Genomic DNA, 24,585 nt, shown 5'->3' on the forward strand with positions numbered 1-24,585 from the left:
GCGCCCGACCGGGATCCACCCGGCACCCCCACCAGGGGGAGATGCTCTGCCCATAGCGGGCGTGGCTCTGTTGCAACCAGAGCCAGTCTAGCACCTGAGGCAGAGGCCATGGAGCCATCCCCAGAGCCCGGGCCATCTTTGCTCCATTGGAGCCTTGGCTGCGGGAGGGGAAGAGAGAGACAGAGAGGAAGGAGAGGGAGTGGGGTGGAGAAGCAGATGGGCTTCTCCTGTGTGCCCTGGCTGGGAATCGAACCCAGGACTCCTGCATGCCAGGCCGACACTCTACCACTGAGCCAACCGGCCAGGGCTTCTTAACTCTGTTTATGGAAGTCTATCCTTATCCCGTTTTTTCTTATTGGCATGTTATTGAAAATCAGTTGAGTGGAGATGCATGCATTTATATCTGAGCTCTCTTCGTTGGTTTATACATCTGTTTTTATATCAGTAATACACATTTTTTATTACTATAGCTTTGTAATATATTTTGAAATCAGAAAGTCTGATGCCTACAGTTCTATTCTTGCTCAGAATTGTTTTGGCTATTCAAGGTCTTTTGTGCTTCCCTTTTAATTTTAGGATTGTTTTTTTATTTATAAAGAAAACCAGTGGGATTTTGATAAGAATTACATTGAATCTGTAAGTCACTTTGGGTATAATGTATATTTTAACAATATTAATTTCTAAACCATGAACAGGGGATGTCCCTCTGTTTATCTGGATCTTTTTAAAATTTTATAATTTTCTATGTACAAGTCTTCTACCTCATTAGTTAAATTGATTTCCAAGTGTTTCATCTTTTGTGCATTGATATTGTAAATGGGATTTTTAAAAATTTTCTTTTTAGATACGTTTTATTTGTGTGTGGAAGTGTTATTAATTTTTGTATGTTGATTTTGTATATTGCAGCTTTAATGAATTTTTAAAATCAGTTCTAATAGGTTTTTTGTTTAGTATTTAGGATTTTCTATGTACATGATTATGTCATCTACAAATGTAGATAATTTTACTTCCTTCTTTTCAATTTGGATGGTTTTTATTTATTTTTTTTCTTGTCTAATGTTTAAGCTGAGAGTTCTAATACTATGGTAAAAAAAATAAGTAGAGTTGGTATCCTTACCTTGTATTGGATATTAAGGGGAAGCTTTCAGTTTTTCCTCATTAATTATGATGTTAGCCATGGGTTTGTCACATACAGTTTTTATTGTGTTAAGGTAAGTTCCTTATATACCTATTTTGTTGATAGTTTTAATTATGAATGGATGTTGGAACTTTGTTAAATGCTTTTGCTGCAGTGGATTTAACTTTGTTAATGTGTTGAATCACATTGATTTATTTGAGTATATTGAACCTCCATTTCATCACCCCAAGGATAAATCTAACATGGTCATGGTGTATGATCCTTTTAACATACTGTTGAATTGAGTTTTCTATATAGTACTATGTTGAGGATTTTGCATCTATGTTCATTAGGGATATTGATCTATAGTTTTCTTGTAGTTCTTTGTCTAGCTTTGGTATGAAGGCCATGATTTCCTCATAGGATGAGTTTGGAAGCATTACTTCATTTTCCAATTTTTGAAAGAATTAAAAAATAATTAGTATGAATTATTCTTTGAATATCTTGAAATTCCCCATGAAGCCTTATGGTCCCGGAATTTTCTTTTTTGAGAGATTTTTCCGAGATCAGAGAGATTTTTGATTACTGATTCAATCTTCTTCTTTGCTACTGGTCTGTTTAAGCTTCCTATTTTTTTTTTAATTTAACTTTGGTAGGCTGTATGTTTCTAAGAAACTCAATTTCTTTTAAGTTATCTAGTTTTGGGGTATATAATTGTCCCTTATGATATTTTCATATCTGAGGCATCCATTGTACTGTTTTTCTCTCATTTATGATTTTATATTTATTTGAATCTCTTGTTACATGTATTATTTTTTATTGAATTTATTGAGGTGACACTGGTTAACAAAACAACACAGGGTTCAGGTACACAATTCCACAGCAAATCATCTGTACACTGTATTATGTGCTCACCATGCTGAGTCAAGTTTCTGTCCATTACCATTTATCCCACCTATACCCTCCTCCACCTTCTCTAAAATACCCCTCCACCCAGCAACCACCACACTGTTGTCCATGATCATGACAAGTGTTGGCGAGGATGTGGGGATGGTACATCCTTATGACCTAGCAATTCCACTTCTGGGAATTTATCTCAAAAAACTCAAAACACTAATTCAAAAGAATATATGCAGTCCTATGTTAATTGCAGCATTATTTATAATAGCCAAGATTTTAAAGCAGCCCAAATGTTCATCAGTAGGTGAGTGGATAAAAAAAAACTGTGGTATGTTTACACAGCAGAAAAAGAAGGAAATCTTACCCTTTGCAACAGTATGGATGGACCTGGAGAGCATTATGCTAAGTGAAATAAGCAATCAGAGGAAGACAAGTACTGTTTTCTGGTTTTAGTGAGGTAACTCCATACCACTTTCAACAATGGCAGCACCAGTCTGCATTCTCACTAATAGTGCACAAGGATGCCCTTTTCTCCACATCCTCATCAACACTTCTCATGATCACAAACAACAGTGTGGTAATTGCCTTGTGGAGGGTTAGTTTAGGGAAGGTGGAGGAGGGTTACCCTAATTCCCTCCTCCTAATGAATAGGGCTCCTATTCATTTTAATTCATCTTGCATACCATCACTAGATCATTCCAATCTACAACTTTTACTCTTGAGATAAAAGGTTGTCACTGTTACTCATACCTCCTTGAAAATAGTTTTGTTAGGCTTGCTCACTTGCACTTTGCATGATTAGTGCATGAGCACATAGCCTATGTAAGGCTACGGGTGCTTTCCCTTGGCACAGATTGCTTGTCCACCACTGTGATGGACCGTTTGTCAGATCACTTGCCTGCCACTATGAAAAGCAGTTTTTCACTGCTTGTTTGCTTGCCTACCATTGTAAGCATCTAATAAATGGGAATGGCCCAACACTTTCTGGCTCCACCGTTCCTCTGCTGTCTTGCCAAATCCAATATGAAATTGCCGGGCATTGGCTGCCAGCATTACATCTGGCATAATGAGCAGGATTTGAATCAGATCCGTATGGAGCTCCCAACACCCTTGAAGGGTAGAATAGAGGAGTGGCTGTTCTTGAGCATGTGGTTCCCTATGGCTACCCTGTTTGGGGCTGAGGGATGGGTATTTTTTACAGCCCTGTGAGAAGAAACTGAAAACTCTCCAGGAGAGGCTGCACGAGGTCAAACACTCCAGGATGAGCTGCAAGCTGAGTGCCAGCAGTGGCAGGTGCTGGGACAGTTGCTCTGAGTTTGAGAATTCTACTACAAGCTGGAAGCTGAACACTGGCAGCAGCAGTTGTTAGAGAAACAGCTGAAGATTTGAGAGCTCCAGTTTTAGCTTCAGGCTGAGAGCTGGCAGCTGCAAGAGCCAAAGCGGTTGCTGAAGAAGGAGCTACATTTTTGCCAGCGGAGTGGCTGTGAGTCAACAGTAGTAGTCGTTTCCAACTCCTCCTCCTCTGTGGAGGAAGAGCTTTGGGTTGAAACTGCCATTGGCAGACTCAGAGCCCAGCCGTCAGCAGACTCAGAGCCCAGCTGGTGTTCACCCAGAAGGTAAAAAACCCAGCATCAAAAAGTGTCTCAGGGACAGGCACAACCCCCTCTGCAAGTAGTTAAATACTCTGTGGTCCAGCACTACACCCACACAGAGTTGATGCAGTTAGGGGCAAAATTCAGGCAGAAACCTACTGAGCCCCTGGCAGCTTGGTTGCTGCAGTTGTGGGACATAAGGTTAATGGCATCATGCTCTCTGGAGCAGAGATGGAGAAATTAGTCACCATTACCATGCACACCTCCTTGAGACAGTGTGTTCAGAACTGCCAGGACAACCCAGAAAAACATACCTTATTAGAGTGGGTGATGGCTGCCATTTGTATGGTCTGGCAGAATGCTGGAAACTTGACAGAGGCAGTGAGTTGATGGCAGTCATATACTGAGCTGCAGCAGGTCCTCCAGGAACTAGGTATGAAGAATGCTGCTTTCAACCTGAGGTCCCATGGGCCAGATGAGGAAATATGTATGGTAGGAATGAGGGACCTTATTTTCTGTAGTGCCACATCAGCCCTTTTTGGGTCACTAGTGGCTATCTTGGACCCCTATGTGGGGCAACCCATCAGTGCTGACACATGGATGGTGGCAGATTTGGGGGAGGCAGAAACAGCATGGCATCATAAGGGTGTGCAGGCTGTTGCAGGTACTACTCCTGCCCCAGACTAACAAGAGGAATGGGCCTTTAAAGGTTACCTGAACACAGATGTGGGTAAATTTGATTGCAGCCAGGGAAAATAGATAGCAGGTCTAATAGAGTCCTGTCAGAGCCTTGGCAACAGCTTAAGCTTTGGGGAAGTGGGTAGCCCCAGCAGCTGCCAAGAAAATGGCTAGAGTGAGCACATGGCAAAACCACATGTGTATAGCCTATGTAAGTCTACAGGTGTGTTCCCTTGGTGCAGATTGCTAGCTCACCACTGTGAGGGGCTGTTTGGTGGATCACTTGCCCACCACTATGAGAGGCAGTTTTCTCCTGCCTGTTTGCTTACCCATTGTTGTAACAATCTAATAAATGGGAATGGCCCAATATCTTCCAGCTCTCTAGTTCCTCTACCATTTGCTTGAATCCAATGTGTACTTGCCTGGCCTTGGCCACTGGCATTACACCTCCCCACCACCGTTGCCTTCAGGCAGTGGTGTACCAAGAAGGAGAAGGCTATGGGATCTGTCTGTCATGACAAGAAAGAGGTTTTTATTACTGATATGTTTACCATTGTAACATGATGATAACAAAGATAAAGCTAAATATTCTCTGTAATTATTATTTTAAAATTCTTTGTATACCAGTGCATTTTTTGCCTGCAATATTGATTGTTTATTTTTAAATTTAAGTTATTAATTTTATAGAGAGAAGAAGGGGGAAAAGAGAGAGAGAGAGACATTGATTTCCACTTATTTATGATCAATTGGTTGATTCTTATATGTGCTCTGACATGGGATGGAACCCACAATCTTAGTGTATTGGGATGATGCTCTAACCAACTCAAATACCTGGCCAACATTATTGATTATTTATGATTACAAAATAATACATGTTCATTGTTGAAGGTGGGAAATAAAGACATGCATTAAAAAGAAAACAAACAAGCCCTGGCTGGTTGGCTCAGTGGTAGAGCATCAGCCTGGCATGTGGAAATCCTGGATTCGATTCCTGGCCAGGGCACACAGGAGAAGCACCTATCTGCTTCTCCACCCTTCCCCCTCTCCTTTCTCTTTATCTTTCTCTTCCACTCTCACAGCCAAGGCTCCATTGGAGCAAAGTTGGCCAGGGTGCTGAGGATAGCTCCATGGCCTTCACCTCAGGTGCTAGAATGGCTCCGGTTGCAACAGAACAACACCCCACATGGGCAGAGCATTGTCTCAGGCGCTAGAATGGCTCCGGTTGCAATGGAACAAGACCCCACATGGGCAGAACATTGCCCCCTAGTGGGCATACTAGGTGGATCCTGATATGGGTGCATGCGGGAGTCTGTCTCTCTGCCTCCCCGCTTCTCACTTCAGAAAAAAATGCAAAAAAAAAAAAAAAGAAAAGAAAACAGTTACTAGGTTTAATGTGGTGATCACATTTAAAGTAGATAAATATTGAATCATTATGTTATACACCTGAAACTAAGATAATATTGTATGCCAACTATATTTAAATAACAAAGAAAAGAAGCATTACCCTAATCATATGACCTAGATTTAACCTCAGTTAATATTTTTTCTCAAATAGCTTCTTATTGTTTCCTTTTAAATTTTTGATGGGATTGTAAACTAGTGTAGCCACTATGGGAAAAAGTATGGAGGTTCTTCAAAAATGTTAAAAGAGAACTACGATATTACCCCAAAATCCCACTTCTTTAGGTATTTATCCAAATAAATTAAAAACACTAATTCTAAAAGATAGGTGTGCCCCTGTGTTCATTGCATCATTATGTACAATAGACAAGATATAAAACCAATTAAGTGTCCATCAATAGATGAATGGATAAAATGACATGATTATATATATATAATATACGCATGTATGTATAAATAAATATATATATATATACACACACACAATAAATTGTCACTCATCCATAAAAAAAGAATGAAATAGTGCCATCTGTGACAACATGAATGGACCTAGAGGGTATTATGCTAAGTGAAATAAATAAGACAGACAAATAAAGATGTCATTACATGTGGAATTTAAAAAACAAAACAAATGAACAAATAAAACAAAACAAAAACAAATACATAATTACAAAATACAAACTGATGGTTGCCAGATGAGAAGGGGTAGTGGATGGGTGGGAAAAAATGAAAGGGACTAAAAAGTAAAAACTCAGTTATAGTATAAGTTATGAGGATGCAATGCACAGCTTTGGGAATATAATGAATAATATAATAATTGTGTCAGATGGTTACTGTACTTACATGGTGATTATTTCATAGGTTTATAAATGGCTATTCGCTATGTTGTACACCTGAAACTAACATAATATTTTATGTTAACTATAATTAAAATAGATTTAAAACAAAGAATATAAAATTTTATTATAAAGTACAATATCATGGTTTTTTTTATAAGCTAGAAGCTTTCAGTAAATTTGGTACGGAAATATTGAAGACAGGTCAGGAATTGAGAACAAAAACAAAAGAAAAAGCAGAGGTTAGGTAGCCTGGCCTGGAAACTTTGTCTGGCAGCAAAAAGTTCTAAGTTATTAAGAGAATTCACTACCCTCAGTACCCACTATGTCCTCAAATATAGATTGGGATCTAGCTTGTGTAGGGTACCTATGTTTGATGGATCAATTTAAGACTCCCAGAAATTCCTTAACAATATCCATTCTACCAATGTCTAGCTATTCTCTTGACTGAGAAATGACATGAGCCTATCTATTGTTATCTCTACAATTTTTTTTAATTTAGAAGTTAAATTTAATGGGGTAACATTGATCAATAAGATTACATAGGTTTCAGGTAAACATTTCCATGACATTTGAACTGTTGATTGTGTTGTGTGCCCATCCCACAAAGTCAACTCATTTTCTGTCCCCATGTATTTGTCCTCTCTTATTTCCCTCCTCCAGTAACCATTTCAGTTTTGTCTATGTCCACAAGCCCACCTATGTGTGAAATATATATAGTTCTTAGCTTTTTTGGATTTATTTATTTCGCTTAGTATAATGTTCTCAAGGTACATCAATGTTGTAAATGGCAATATATCATCTTTTTTTTTTTTTTTGTAAGAGAGGCTGGGAGAGAGATATAGGATAATCAAGCTGTATGTACCCTGACTGGGGAATTGAACAGGCAACCTCCACGCTCTGGGATGATGCTCAAACCAATTGAGTCTGAATTTTTATTGATTTTTAGAGAGATAGAGAAAGGAAGGGATATACAGGGGAGGGAGAAGAGAAGCATTTGTTTGTTGTTTCACTCAGTCCTACATTCATTGGTTGCTTCCCATGTGTGCCCTGACTTCAGATTGAACCCACAACCTTGCTGTTTTGGGATGACACTCTTAAGCTGAACTAAATGGTCAGGGATATCATCATTTCTTATAGCTGAGTGGAATTTCATTCTATCTATGTACCACATCTTCTTTATCCAATCCTCTATCAAAGGACACTTTGGTTGTTTCCATGTCTTGGCCACTATGAATAATGCTGCAATGAACATGGGGGTGCATGTCTTTTTGCATACCAATATTTTCAAGTTTTTTGGGGTAGGTACCCAATAGAGGGATTGATGAGTCATATGGTAGCTCTGTTCTTAATTTTTTGAGATAACCACCATACTGTCTTCCATAATGGCTATATGAGTTTACATTCCTCCCAGCAGTGAATGAGGGTTCCTTTTTCTCCACAACTTCTTACCTGTACTATTGATAACAGCCAATCTAACAGATGTGAGGTGGTATCTCATTGTAGTTTTGATATGAATTTCTCTGATAGCTAGTGAAAATGAGCATCTTTTCATTTATCTGTTGGCCATTTATATATCTTCTTTGGAGAAGTGTCTGTTCAGGTCTTCTCCCCATTTTTTAATTGGATTGTTTGCTTGTTTGTTGCTGAGCTTTATGAGTTATTTATATATTTTGGATAATAACCCCTGCACTTATCATGGTGTTCACTTCATAAGGCACATAAATTCCTAATTACTATGTTGTACTAATATAATATTGTTTGTTAACTATAATTAAAAATAGATTTAAAACAAATATTATAAAATTTTATTATATGAGACAATATCATGATTATTAAAACATACAAATGATTCAGAAAAGTGAAAAGTAAAAAGAGAAAGTGCTCTTCCTCCAGTTTTCATCCTCGCTTTCCAGATATTCACTCACTGTTAATAATTTCTCTCAAAATTTACATTTAAGTATATTGATATTGCCTTTATTCTGAGTATATAAACATGTGGTGTATGATCTGTACACCATAATGGGATCATTTTGTGTTAATGTATTTTATATACTTTTCTTAGCCTTTTTATCTAGAGTATGCATATTCCATAGCCCAGATGCAACCTGGGGATACTGAACGTGGACTATTTCAAAAAGTTTGACTTGATGCTTCTCCTCACCCCATTCATTCCATGCCCTTTAATTTCTGATCTTACAGAAAGGAAAACCTGTAGCCTGAGCTGAAGGCTCATTCTTGTGAATTACAAATTCCTTCTGTGTATATGACTCTATTTTCAACTATTTATTCAGAGGTATTAGAGGAGAGGATATGGTTGCTACAGTGTAGAGTGTCAAAGACCTCAGTGTGGATCCCAGGTTTATCATTTACTAGCTGTGTTTAGAAAAGAAAATGTGTCAAACAACCCTGTGAGATATTTTATCTGCCTTTAGAGATAACTAAACAGAGAGCCAGCCTGGGATAAGTTACTTATTTAAGGTCACACAGCTTGTATGTAGTAGAGTCAAGATTCAAGCAACGGCCTGTTTGAGCCAGCACCTACATGTTTTCACTCTATCATCTGAGTTTCTCTTTAGCACTTCTGTAAAAATGAAGAAGAGCATATCTTCATAGTGATTGCTTCACCTTTTAAGCAAAGAGATTATCTACTGTTATCTTTTAAGTATCCAGACATCTCTTCTCTGATTTCTTTTGTTTTTCCATATTCTCTTTTTAGGAGAGAAGCCTTATAAATGCACCTGGGATGGCTGCTCCTGGAAATTTGCTCGCTCAGATGAGCTTACCCGCCATTTCCGCAAGCACACAGGCATCAAGCCCTTTCGGTGCACAGACTGCAACCGTAGCTTTTCTCGCTCTGATCACCTGTCCCTGCACCGCCGGCGCCATGACACCATGTGAGCTCCACAGTCGCACTAGAAGAGCTGCACTGGTCTCATTTGTATATGTGTGTGTGTGTGTGTGTGTGTGTGTGTGTGTGTGTGTGTGTGTGTGTGTTTTGAAGTCATGACCATCTTTTCCTCTTTGACTTCAGCTTGCCTCTGGGATGGGGTTAGAGCAGCTCACTGAGCCAGGTTGATGAGAATAGAGGAAAAGATAACTGATTTCCCATGGAGGCTCCTCATATTCCATCTTCACCTCTCCACTGTCCACTCCCCAGTTATATCAACTTCTGCATAGGTTGAATAAAAAGTGTGGCACCCATGGTTGGAGATGGGACATTTTTTCCTACAATAACAAAACAGGAAGGCTGTGAACAAACATATGCTGCTTTCTTCCTGTTTTTCCCCCCTTTTCTTCTAGAATTCTTATCTACTTTTTTTTTTTTTAAATCAGTACTTAAAAGTGGTTGGTAGTGTTTTAAAATGACTTTTTTATTTTTCAAGTTCCTAGACAGAAGAGAGCATAACAGTGTAGTTCATTGATAGAATGGATTTGGGTCATTAGCATAAGATACATTCTCAGTGAATAAACTGAGTCCCATACAAATCTCAAGGGTTTTGTAAATCTAATCCTATTTGTTCTACAGTTTGGTTTTGAGACAATGAGGGCGCTTCTGCTTCTTATGTCCATAGAGGAAAATGAAGGGATCATTTATCCATGTCCTTCTTCTTCTTTTCTTCCTCCTTCAAGATTAAAGATTTTACAGCACAATTGCATTCCTTGTTAGGTTAAATATTTGTTAGGACAAATATTCAAAGCACACACAGACATGCCAGTTAGGTAAAAAGTGTTTCAGGAGAGTATGTTGGACCATGACAGAAAGAAGCAGAACCAGGATAATCCTGAAAAAGTTGAGGGGGACTTTCATTTGGATAGGATAATAAAAGTGCAATAATCACAAACCTCATTAAAATGGCAGCCTGTTGAGACATTGTATTGAGAGGCTGCACTGTACTGTTTATTCTTTTGTTTACATAAAGCAACTATTATGAGTATAATGCATGATGAGAAATCATACACTGAGGCCATGTTATAGAGAGATGAGGGGTTATAAGAAAATATTTGTTCATTCCATGACATTATTGGCTGCATTCCTGTATTTCAGTTGGAATATAAGGATCTTTAGTGAAAACTGAAATACAAAAAGAAATTCAATACTCTGCAACTGCTATGAACGCCGAAGCCATTTCTTTTAGCCATTACAGCATGTTGCCTACTATACACATTTGGTTACCAAATCTGACTGTTTCATAATAGTCTGTGAGACATAAAACCCTGTGTTCCAAGTTCTGGACCTCAGATCTACCTCCACATGGCATATTTCCTTTCTCCAAAGGGAGGGAGAGTTTGCATCACTTAACTTTGGACTCAGCCTCTCTTCTAAATGTTGTCTTCATATTGAACTCATTTTCCATGGCAGATATTCAGCCAGTTCCCGCTTAAATACTTTAAGTTACTACCTCCCAAGGTTTATCCATTATGAATGAATCATATAATTCTAGCACCAATAAGAGATTTTATTAACCATCTACTCCTAACCATCTATTCATATTTTACAGATGAGACAACTACAGGTCAGATTCTTTTCCCAGATTTCCTTGAGGCCTTATAGACCTGCACAGCCATTCTCCCAAGGATCATATTATTAAACCAAATTAGAGAAGACTTTACATGATTAGTTGCAGTATTTGTTCAAATTTATATGTTATACTTCAGAAAACTTTAGATCATTCACAAAATCATTTACAGTTGTTTAAATAGTAAATAAAGTGTGCTTGTAATCGTTGACATATAACATTAGGCACAGAATTTTTTTCTTTTAACACTTTCTGTATCTCAATTGATTTACCTCATTTAAACATAAATGTCTATATCATAAACCTTTGTAAATTCAAAGCTTGCCTGTATTGTTCAAATGATATGTGGATTTTTACTTTTCTCAATGTTATTTTGATATATACTTTTCTGTGACTTTTTGGTGTGTAAGTTCCACACTGTAGACTGAAAGAAAACTTTTTTTGTAGCTTTAAGAAAGATTGTTTAAGGTGAATTTACATCATACATATTGGTTTAAGCTTATAATTGAGTAGTTGATATGGTATTTCGCAGTATAGTGCAAAGACTTACCCATTTTCTCTAGAGTTTGGATACTGAGACTTCCTTTTCCAGAGTTCATAACTGTCTTGTGCCCCACCCTCAGACCTCAGGATCATTTACATTGGAACATTTAATCTATTAATAAATAAAGGCTTTCAAAAATACTATTATACTAACTAAAATGATAAAATTAAAATTCCAGATATTGACATCTCTGACACTCCTAAACCTTTATTCAATTTTTTTTCCCTGCAAAGTAATGAGGGAATTTGTTACTGCTTTAATTGTCTATCATCAGGAAACAATTTTAGTCCTATTCTCATTGTCCTCTCCCCTCCAAAACTGAGGGGATAATTCCAATCATTACATATACTTTTAAGAAATGTATCAAAATTTATTAAAAACATTTCATAGCACACAGGGATTCAAATACAGTACAATACAGCACTGCACCAGAAGCACATAGAATTTTGTTAAATAGACAGTGAGATGAAAATGAACTGTATCTCTTTAGTATTTGGGATTAATTGAATACGCTGTGCTCAATCAGCAAAGCACCATTGTGTGGACAGTTGTGTAGGGAATGGAAAATGACCTTGTTTGATGAGGTTGAATAATATTCTGGGATTTATTGCAGTTTACATAATTGTCAGTTGAACATAACTATTGACAGTTATGATTGGAAAATTCAGGAAAATATGAACTGGTTGGGTAAATTAATTGTGGACAAGATAGTAAAGTTTGTGAGGGTAACTTCTTTTTAAATAAAATGTTTATTTTAGAACAGTTGAAGATTTACCAAAAATTTGTGATGATTCTATAGTTTCCCTATACCCTACATCTAGTTTTCCCCTTTTATTAACATCTTTCATTAGTATGGGACATTTGTTATAATTAATGAAGTAATACTTATACATACTAAAGTTCAAACTTTATTCCAATTTTCTTAATTTTTACTGGACGCACGCACGTGCATGTGTGTGTGTGTGTGTGTGTATTCCAGCATCCCATTCAGGATACCACATCACTTTTATTGGTCATATATCCTTAGGCCTCACTTGATTGTGGCAATTTCCCAGATTTTCCTTTTTTCCTACGACCTTGACAATTTTGAGGAGTATCTCCCTCAATTGAGATATGTCTGATATTTTTCTCATGATTAAACTAAAGATATAGATTTTGGGAGGAAAACCATAGAGGTAAACTACTATTTTCATCACATCATATTAACATGACTTATATATTTGATGCTAACCTTGATCACCTGGCTGAGATAGTGTTTGTCAGTTTTCTCCTCTGTAGTCTCTCCTTTACATTCCATACTGTATTCTTTGGAAGGAAGTCACTATGTGCAGCCCACACTTAAGGAGTGGTGAGTTGTGCACCACATCCTTGAAGGTGAGTATCTACAAAACAATATTTGGAATTCTGCACAGGAGATTTGATTCTTCTCCCTCATTTATTTATTTATGTAATTATTTACTTATATCAGTATGGACTCACATTTACTTTATACTTTGGGTTATAATCTAATAAAACTTTATTTTGTATGCTCAGATTTTTTCAGCTTTGGCCATTGGGTGACCTTTTGGGTCAACTCCCAATCCTTTTGAAATACCCTCATCATTTTTTTTTTAGCATATACTTATTTGCTAGCACTACAAGATGCTCCAGGTTTATATGGTATAATTATTTGTCCCACTCCTCTAATCAGCCATTTCTTTAAAAAATCCTGGTTCCTTTTAAAGGAGAATTGTATTAGTAACCAGAATTTGGGCATTAGGTATGCTTGTTGTCACTTGGGTATTGTTTCTAGGTCATTTCAGTTGACAGAGCAAGAAAATACATGTGTGTACACTAACTCATGTACATATACACATATCTAAAAATACTTCTATATGTAATCTTACAACTTCTTATTAAGCTAAACATGAGTTCATACTAATGTCTCCAACATCAATCCATTACCAAATGGATCATTCTAGCCTCTTACCTTTGCTTATCTGTAAATTCCCATTCAAACAGCGAGAAACCTGTCTCCCACACTCTGAAATCTATTTGCTTAATTGTAAAATTCTAGTATAAATGTGAAACAGTATTTGAATTGTTAATTTGTACACTGTAGATAACAACTGGAACACAGTGCTTATGTGTATGATAATAACATTTTAAAAACTCCAACAGCTCTTTGAAACAAAGTGATTGGCAAAACTTAGAAATTAGGGAGTTTCTGTGATCTTGGTTCCAGGAATTTGAGAGTATGTCCTACCCCAAAATAAAGTTTCCTCAAGAACCAAACCACTAGGAATTGACCTAACCTTGAATAAGGCTAGGGAAATTATTAATCCCCCATAATGTGCTAATACCTACATAAAGAGATGGACACAGAAGAAAGTGGATGTGCCCAGTTTAAATAAGAACATAGCACTATCCTTTCTTGCTGATATATGTGGCTCTCTGACAGTAAGGGTGCTATCTTAAGTTACCTCTCTACCATATTTTCCCATCTTTTACTTTGTTGACTTTAGGCAAGTCACATAACCTTTCTGTGCCTCAGTTAACCCATCTGTAAAATGGGGATCTAAATATCTACCTCACAGGAATGTTGTGAGGATTCTTATTAATGGATGTTGGCAAAAATGATGGGAGATCCTTAAAAAATAAAAAGTATTATGATCATCATTATGATAATTATAATACCCTATATTTATCCTATAAAAAGGAGAGGATTAGGCTTTCTAGGTAATATAAAGCTAAATTTGATTCGGTAACAATGATAATTGAAAAGTCACTGAAAGCAATGTTATTTTCTTTCCTACTCCAACATTTCCTATATTCTCTTTGTTACTAACTATAGTATTCTCATCTGTTTCCAGTCTCAAAATATGTTAGGGCCTAAAGATATAGGTAGGCAAAAATCTATTGTTTCAAAAGCTGTATTCTTCCCCTTTCTTCATTCTGCCTGGACCACATTACATATCACTCTGTCAGAAGCACAAAGGCAATTTCCCAGAGCCCTTCAGACATTGGCCAGTTCAACCTCGGCAGTTACATTTTATTTTTTCCCACTTACAGTACTCAGAGTAGTGTAAGTAAGAGGGAAGTGAGCTGGGCTTTTTGGGGTGGGTGTGAGATGGAAGAGGATGCAATTTATACAAGTGGAAGAATATGTCATTGATTCTCAAACTCTGGTTTCACCTTCCATTTCCTTTTCTGGTGATGTGTCATGGGCAGGGGGAGAGATATTTTGTTAACTGTTAAGAAACTCTACTCGTGTTGGACATTACTTTTTAACTATGTTGTATGCAGTGCTGTTTTTATTGTATTTCTGAATAAAAAGAGGAAGAGAATCCCTAGTATTGGTCATCCCTCTTTTTTAGCAGGAGGGCACAGCAGGAGAACAGTCCCAGAAACTTACTTTTTTATATGTTGGAGAAAAGAGCCCACAGTGAAGGGACTGTTTAAAAATTTTTTGTCATTGTTAGTTTGTTTAAAGAAATTACAAAATGGTATATAAACTTCAGTCTCTATAACTCTTATGCTTTTGCTTTGTTATTTCAGTGCTTTAGAGCAGCACCCCATTTTCCCTCTATTTTATATCAGTTCTTACTACAGAGATATAGCTTTGAGGCTAGGATCATGCACCTGGAAATATTCAAGAATTTCCTCAGTTAGCATGACCATTTCAGTGGTTACTCTGTTCTAACCTAATGAGACTCTCCCTCTGTGGCATCCAGGTAGGGTGTGTGCTGAGCAGTAAACAATCTTGTTATGTTTGATTATTGTACTTTTTTATTAATAAATTATTTTAAACTTCAGATACCATGGATATTATTTTGACTTTCTTTTATGTTTACTCCACATGACATGACATGAGTGGATAGTTTTTTTCCCTCCCTTAGCTAGGTAAAATTGTAATGAAATTATTGTTTACTAGCATGATGCAAGAAAGGAAGCTGGTCTGTCTTAAACACAATAATTTTTCTGTTTAAGCACACAAAGCTCTACCCATTCTTGATAATCTAGTCAGAAATGTCCCTGAATGGGGCTTTATGAAGACTGTGTGCTCTGTTTTGTATATTTCTTACAAAAACACCCACAAGAATTTGTGGGATACTGATTCGGCTTTTCCTGTCCATCCTTCTTCTCTCCACCATTTTTTTCTAAGAATGATGTGGGAGAGGAGGGTGTATGGATAGCTTTAAATTCAAAAGCTACTTCATTACAAAGTAGAAAGTGCTAATCCTGTGAGAAAGATTCAAAACAAGATCTAGAAAGACTGATTGGCAGATTCTGGGGCTGCCGGGAAAGGATTGTTTAAAAAATTATAAATGAGCCTGACCAGGCTGTGGCTTAGTGGATAGAGCACCGGACTGGGACCCAGAGAACCCAGATTTGAAACCCCAAGGTTGCCAGCTTGAGTATGGGTTCATCTGGTTTGAGCAAGGCTCACCAGCTTGAGCCCACGATCACTGGCTTGAACAAGGAGTCACTGTGTCTGCTGTAGCCCCCCGGTCAAGGCATATATGAGAAAGCAATCAATGAACAACTAAGGTGCCACAACAAAGAGATGATGCTTCTCATCTCTCTCACTTCCTGTCTCTCTGACCCTATCTGTCCCTCTCTCTGTCTTTCTCTGTCTCTGTCACAAAAAAAATATATAAATGATATAAGCAAGAATTCTCAGAGCTTATAGGTTTCCCAGTAATATATCTTTACTCATTTCTTTATTCTAAGAGTCATTTTCATACCTTTGGGTTAAAAACATAATCAATTTGATGCTACTAATATTGACTGAAAAGTTACCAATATTCCAGACTCTCTACTCATTGCTATGGAAATGAATAAAACACAGCTACTCTCAAGAAATGTACTTCCTAATGGGGGATACCAGAATGAAAACAAACACAATAATGTATTTTTTTTAGCGAGATTGAAAGAGAGAGACAGACAGGAGGGAGAGAGATGAGAAACATCAACTCATAGGTGTGTCACTTTCGTTCCTCATTGATTGATTCTCTTATGTGCCTTGAACTAAAAGGCTCCAGCTGAGCCAATGTCACCTTGCTCAAATGAGTAACCTTGAGTTTCAAGTCAACTGCCTTTAGGCACAAGCCAACCACCATGGGATCATGTCAATTATCCCACGCTCAAGCTGGCAAGCTTGTGCTCAAGCTGCATGAGCTGATGCTCAAGTCTGTGACCTCACAGTCTCAAACCTGCAACCTCAGCATCTCAGGTTGACAAGTCTATCCACTGCGCCACAACTAGTCAGACCCACAGTAATTTCTTAAGTGTCATAATAGATATATGTTCAAAATTTCTGAAAATTAGAAATACATGAACAATACAGTATACCATAATTTTTATTATATAGTTTTCAACTTTTTGTTAAAATACAGTCCCATGTATAACACAGGATTTGTATCCAACATATATAATAAAAAACATACAAATAATAAAAAACAATATAAAACATGAATGAAAATTAACAAATAATTTACAAATAGATTATATGTAGTCAATAAATATAAAAATATATTCATCCTCACTACTAATCATGGAAATAAGATTAAAATAACTGTTTTTTATTCATTTTAATGGCAAATATTACAAGTTTTATAAGACCAAGTGTTAAGAGTATGTACAGAAATGGACAATTATAATACACTACTGGTTGGAGATAAAAAGTGGTAGTCATATTGGAGGGAAATTTTCCAGTATTATGCTCATATACCCTATATCCCAGAAATTCCACTTTTTGGCATCTGCAATAGAGAAACTCTCATATATGTAAAGGTTGGTATATATACAAGAAAGGTGTTCATTTCATCAATGAATATTATCATGAAAAGATATAGACAACCTAAATGTCTATTAATAGGGGATGACAATAAATTATGGTATAAATTTGCTGTGGAATACTATGAAGCAGTTAATTCGAATGAGGTAAATCTGCATTAACTTACATGAAATGATCTTTAAACCATATTATTTTGGAAAAATCCACACCAACTAGATTACTGTACCTTTGTATTGAGAGAAATGTGGACCTGAATTTGAGGATTTAAAGTAGGTCTATGAGAATGCAGGAAAGAAACAACTTGCAGGGCTGGCAGAGAATATGATCAAGGAAACAATTTATACAAAAACAACTCTCATAAATTATTTTATTAAAAAAATAACAGGAGTTACTTGGGAGAGTAAATATATAAATTCGTATTTGAACAACCACAAGTACATTATTCTGACTCGTTTATCAGACTAGGTACAATCACTGGTCAGAGAATGAGGGGGGATAAGTCAGAATGGGACCAGGTACATTTCGAGAAGAATTCAAGTCACTCAGCAAAGAGAAGGTGCACATCTTGGTGAAACCAAAGCAAAGAATCATTGCATCTTGACCAGAAGATCCTAAGAAGTCAAACAGCTGAGTGTAAATAGCCAAAATACAGGGTTTTAACCCTTCTCATGAGGTGAAGGGTGAAAGGAAAGCTGTTCTTGGATTGCTTGGATCCTCATGCTGAATATCTGAAGCTTTTGTTTTAATTCCATTAGTAGCCATTTTCCCTCAGCATTTTCTCATAATTATATTTCTTCTACCTGTTTTGTTGATTTATAATTAATAACTGTATAATGTGAAGATTTGACACATGTATATTGTGAAATTTACTGCAATTAAGTTAATTAACACATCCTTCACCTCACATAATTATTATTTTGTTGCTGGTATGATTAGAACATTAAAACTCCACTCTCATAGAAACTTTCAAGTATACAATACCTAACTGTACTGTTATCTATAGTCACCACCACATTTGTTCATCTCATAACTGAAAGTTCTTACTCCTTTGACTACCATCTCTTTATTTCTCTCATCACTCAACCCTTGTAAATAAAATTCTACTATTTCTCTAAGTTTGATATTTTTAGATACCACTTATCAGTGAGACCATACAGTATTTGTCTTTCTCTGTCTGACTTATTTCACTTAGCAATGTGCCTGTAAAAATCTATCTTCTTGCAAATGGCAGGATTTACTTTTTGATGGTTGCATAATATTCCAGTATACATATATTGGAATATTGTAATAATTTATATATATATATATATATATATATATATATATATATATATATATATATATATATATATAATCTCCACATTTATAATCCATCTATCCATAAAATGAAACTCAGGTTGTTTCTATGTCTTGGCTATTGTGAATAATGCTGAAATAAATATGAGGTGCCCATATTCAAAAGAATTCAGGAGAGTGAATATATCTCTTTTAGAAATGGTACTGTTGGATCATATGGTAATTCTACTTTTATTTATTTAATTTTTTTTACAAAACTTCATATTGTTAACCAGGAATCTGTACCCATTTACATTACCACCAACAGTGTACTAGAGTTTGTTTTTTTCCCACATCTACACCAGCATTTGTTATTGCTTAATTCCTTGATTGTAGCCACCCTAAGTGGCTTGAGGTGAAGTGACATTTCATCATGGTTTTGATTTGCATTTCTTGAATGATAGTGCTGTTGAGCACATTTCATGTACTTTTGGGCCATTTTTATGTCTTTGGAAAAATATCTACTTAAGCCCTCTGCCCATTTCTTAAATCAAATTGTTTGGGATTTTGCTTTTGAGTTGTATGAGTTTCTTTTATATTTTAGATAACCCCTTATCAAATACATGGTTTGCAAATTTATTTTCCCATTTTGTAAGTTACATTTACATTTGGTAGATCACTTTCTTTTGCAGTGCAGAAGCTTTTTAGTTTGATGATGTCTCATTGTTTATTTTTTATTTAGTTGCTTGTACTTTAGTGTCATATCCAAAATTATTCCCAAGACCTATGTCAAGGAAATTTTTTCTTGTTTTCTTCTAGTATTTTGTGATTTCTGGTCTTACATTTAAGTCTTTGTTACAATTTGAGTTAATATTTATGAGTATTGTAAAATAGGAATCTAGTTTTATTCTTTTACATGTGAATATCTAATCTTCCAAATACCATTTCTGAAGACTATCTTTTTTCCATTGAGTATTCTTGGCTCCCTCGTCAAATATTAGTTGATTATATATGACTGAGTTTATGTTTGAGCTCCAAATTCTGTTTCATTGCTCCATGTGTCTTATTTTATGCCAGTACCATTTATTAACAAAGAGCTTTATAATTTAGACTAAAATCTGGAAGTGTGATACCTCCAGCTTAGTTCTTTTTTTTCTCAGGATTCCTTTGGCTATTCAGTGTCTTTTATGGTTTCATATAAATTTTAGAATTTTTTTTACTTCTCTAAAATATGTCATTGAAATCTTGATATGTGTTGCATAAAATCTACAGGTGGCTTTAAATAACAGATATTTTTAACAATAATAAATTTCTGATCCATAAACGTGAGATACCTTTCCATTTATTTGTGTCTTCCTTCATTTGTTTCATTAATGTCTGTGGTTTTCGAGGGGTGAAAGTACAGCATAGGAAATAGTCAATAATACTGTAATAATTATATATGGTGTCAGGTAGATACTAGACTCATAGGAGAATCACTTCATAAGTTATACAAATGCCTAACCATTGTGCGGTACACTAAAACTAATATACTATTGAATGTCAACTGTAATTGAAAAATGAAAAAAAATTAAAAATATCCTGCATTTTTCACTGTAGAGGTCTTCCACCTCTTGTGCTAAATTAATTCTAAGTATTTTATTGTTTTTGATGCTATTTTAAGTGAGATTTTTTTTCTTTTTCAGATAATTCATTGTTATTGTACTGAAATGCTACTGTTTTAAACATTGATTTTGTTTTTTTCAACCTTACTAAATTTGTTGATCAGATCTAACAGCTTTTTTATTTTTTGGTGTAGTCTTTTGGATTATTTATAAATATAAAATCATCTTCTATGCAAGTAGAAACAATTTTACTTCTTTATTTCCAATTCTGATACCTTTTATTTATTTTTCTTGCTTGATTGCTTCAGCTAGGACTACCAATACTATGCTGAATAACACTGTTGAGAGTAAGCATTGTTGTCTTATTCCTGGTCTTGAAGAAAAAGCTTTCAACCTTTCACCACTAAATATGATGTTAACAGTGGGCTTGTCTATATGACTTTTATGATGCTGAGGTACATTTCTTCTATACCTAAATTGTTCAGAATTTTTCTCCTGAAAACACTGAATTTTGTTAAATGTTTTTTTATCTACTAAAATAATCATATTTTTCATGTGATTAATGTGATGCATCACATTTATTTATTTGCATATGCCAAGCCAACCTTGCCTCCCAAGGATAAATCCCACTTAATCAAGATGAATGAGACTTTTAATGTGCTGCTGAATTCAGTTTGCTAGCATTTTAACCTTTTGACTTCCTTTATTCATTACTCTCTTCCCCATGCCCTGACTCTGGTGTCTGGTGACCACGAGTATGATTTCTGTATCTATGAGTTCTTTTTTTTTTTAGATTCCACTTATAAGAGAGAGTATATGATATTTGTCTTTCTCTGTCTAACTTTACTTAGCATAATGTTCTTAAATTCTATCCATGTTGTCTCAAATGGACAGATTTCTTTTTTTATGGCTGAATAATATACAGTGGTACCTTGAGATACAAGTTTAATTCGTTCTGTAACCGAACTCGTAAGTCAGTCAACTTGTATATCAAATTTCTCCCATTTAAAATAACTGAAATAGATTTAATCTGTTCGAACCCTGTGAAACATCCCCAAACCATCCTAAATTATAAAAAAGACATGTTTTTAATTAAGAAACACACATATATACTTTACCAATACATAACAAAATATATGAAATAAAAGAAAAAAGTGTTATTTATTACTGTATTCTTACCTTGGAGACAGACGAGTGTGGCTAATGGACGTGAATGGCAGAAGGGAGGGAGGGAGGAAGGGATGCAGGCATTGTAGACACGTAAACTAAAACTGCACTTTCTTAACACTAAATGTAAACTAAAACTGCACTTTCTTGCCTGACCAGGCGGTGGTGCAGTGGATAGAGCATCGGACTGGGATGCGGAAGGACCCAGGTTCGAGACCCTGAGGTCGCCAGCTTGAGCACGGGCTCATCTGGCTTGAGCAAGGCTCACCAGCTTGGACCCAAGGTCGCTGGCTCAAGCAAGGGGTTACTTGGTCTGCTGAAGGCCCGCGGTCAAGGCGCATATGAGAAAGCAATCAATGAACAACTAAGCTGTTGCAATGTGATTGATGCTTCTCATCTGTCTGTTCCTGTCTGTCTGTCCCTATCTATCCCTCTCTCTGACTCTCTGTCTCTCTAAAAAAATAAAAATAAAAAAATAAAACTGCACTTTCTTTACTTAAAATGAAACCACAAAAACTTAATTGTAAAAAAAATGCACTTTCTTAACTTTAAACTTAACCTAAGCTTAACATTATGTATTTTTCATTTAATTATCACCTGTTTTTGCCTTTTTGGCTGCACTTTCAGCACTTTCACTTGCAGGACTTTTGAATAAAAATCTATCCAAAGAGGTTTTCTTTTGCCTGCCTTTTAAAATGTTATGGAAATGTGACAAACAAATGTCATTAAAAAGTGCTGCAGCATGACCAGTTGAAACTTTTTCTGGGTGTTTATTTTCAATAAAACTTGAAAGCTTCTCCCACATTGCCAGCATGTCTTTAATTTCACTTGTAGAAATTACTTCCTCCGACTCTAACTCCTCCTCACTACTAATCTCTTGCAGAAGCTCCATATGTTGCATCATCTGTAGCTCCTTCAACTCCTTGAGAGTTGAAGTTCTTGAGTTGAGAGTTCTTCCTCATGTTCCTCGACGAGCTCATTTACGTCACCCTCATCTACCTCCAGACCCATCGACTTTCTGAAGGACACAATCTCCTCCAATGCTTCTACCTTGGTGTTGGTCTCTGGTTCGAATCCTTTGAATTCCCTGTCTGCAACAACATCAGGCCATCATAACTTTTTCCATGCCAAGTTCAAGGGTCTTCTTGTAACCTCTTGCCATGCCAAGTCAATAATGCATAAACATATCATGATGTTATAGTGATCTTTCCAAAACTCTCAAAGGGTTAGAATTGTATTTTCAGTCATCTCAAAGCAGCAGCAGAACAGGTGCTTTGTGTAAAGCTTTTAAAGTTGGAAATGACCTGCTGATGATCCATAGGTTGCAAGATTGAAGTTGTGTTGGGTGGGAGGTAGAGGACTTTCACGAATTTGAACTCATTAAGAATGTCATCTTCAAGACCAGGTGGGTGGGTTGGAGCATTATCAAGGATTAGTAATGCTTTCATTGAGAGTTTATTTTCTTAAAGATATTTCTTCACTCCAGGACCGAAGACGAGATTTACCCATTCAATAAAAAACTGCCGCGTAACCCATGCCCTAGCATTGGTGTGCCACATAACCTGCAGTTTTTCTTTAAGAATCTTGTGAGTCTTAAAGGCTCAAGGATTTTCAGAATGATACACTAGCAGTGGCTTTACTTTATAATCACTACTAGCATTTGCACACAATACAAGGGTCAGATGGTCCTTCATGGGTTTATGGCCTGGCAGCTTCTTCTCCTCTGCAGTGATGAAAGTCCTCTGGGGCATTTTTTTCCCAAAACAATCCTGTTTCGTCAGTTGAACACTTGGGGGATGTAGCCTTCCTTTGCAATAAGTGCAGCAAAAGTTGTGATGTACTCCTCAGCTGCCTTAACGTCAGCACTCGCAGCTTCACCATGCCTCACCACTGATTGGATGCTAGATCTCTTCTTGAAATTTTCAAACCAGCTGTGATTTGCCTTAAATGTATCTTCTGCTGCCTCTTTTGAGGTTGATGGTTCTTTCTTCTTCAAGTCACCATAAATGATACGTGCCTTTTCACATATTACAGTCTCTGTCACTGTATCTCCTGCCAGCTCTTTCTCTTTCACCCACACCAGCAGAAGCTTCTCCATTTCTTCACAGATATTAGTCCTTAATTGGGACAGAATTATAGTTCCTTTTGCTGAATTTTCACTTTTGATGGCATCCTTTTGTTTAAGAATGGTACAAATTGTAGATGTATTGCAGTTGTACAGCCTTGCCAGTTCAGTCACTCGTACACCACGCTCATGTTTTTCTGTTATTTCTTGCTTTACTTCTATCAACATCATTCTCTTCTTCTCACCACTGTCCTTTACACTCACTTTCTTCGTCCCCATGATAACACACAAAAAAAGTTAGTAAAAAATACAAAAATGATGCAAGAATGAGTACAGCGCACGAGATTTGACTTGATTCTGCGAGTAACACATGAGAAAGAACGAGATACTGGTGTTGTGCTGCCGATACTGGACCCATGAGCCAACGTGCCAACTAGCAGCAGCTTCCCAAATCACGATTTGTATCTCAGAATTCTCTCAGATCTCAAACAAAAGTACGGACCGAGTCGCAGCTCGTATCTTAAATAAAATAAAAAAAAGTTGGTCTGCTCATATCTCAAGGTACCAATGTATGTGTGTGTGTGTGTATGTATGTATGTATATATATCTCAGTTTATCCATTAATCCATTGATGGACACTTAAATAATTTCCATATTTTTGCTATTGTATATAGTGATGCAATGCTATGTACATGGGAGTGCATATATCTTTTTAGTTAATGTTTTTTGTTTTCTTTGGATAAATAAACAAAGGTAGAAATGTATCATATAATAGGTCTATTTTGAATTTTTTAGGAAGCTCCATATTGTTTTCCATAATGACTATACTAATGTGGCTTGCTAGCACTTTACTGTGAATTCTTGCATCTATATACATCAATGAATGATACTGGCCTCTCATTTTCTAGCAGTGTTATAGTGTTTTTACCTTGCTTTAATAGCAAGATAATGCTAGACCAGTAAAATGAATTTGAAGATGTTCATCCTTTGACTTTTTTGGGAAAATTTGATATCATATATCAGGCTGGCCACCTCACCCTCTGAGTGAAACCCCCGCTCGCACGGAAAAGTTCCAGTGTTGGAATTGGCTCGCGCTCCCTCCCCGTG

At 36.4% G+C, this 24,585-nt stretch overlaps 1 protein-coding gene across 1 annotated transcript in view; it reads left to right on the forward strand.

The window, feature by feature from the left end:
* The window catches only part of KLF8 (KLF transcription factor 8), a 155,394-nt gene extending 144,104 nt beyond the window's left edge, over positions 1 to 11,290 (forward strand). The window contains exon 6 of the mRNA XM_066249994.1: positions 9,244 to 11,290. Within this exon, the coding sequence (XP_066106091.1) occupies positions 9,244 to 9,425 (182 nt within the window). The 3' untranslated portion in view covers positions 9,426 to 11,290. The remainder of the gene's footprint in view (positions 1 to 9,243) is intronic.
* The last annotated feature ends 13,295 nt before the right edge of the window (positions 11,291 to 24,585 follow it).

Source organism: Saccopteryx bilineata, chromosome X, assembly GCF_036850765.1.
Source record: "Saccopteryx bilineata isolate mSacBil1 chromosome X, mSacBil1_pri_phased_curated, whole genome shotgun sequence".
NCBI classification, from domain to species: domain Eukaryota; kingdom Metazoa; phylum Chordata; class Mammalia; order Chiroptera; family Emballonuridae; genus Saccopteryx; species Saccopteryx bilineata.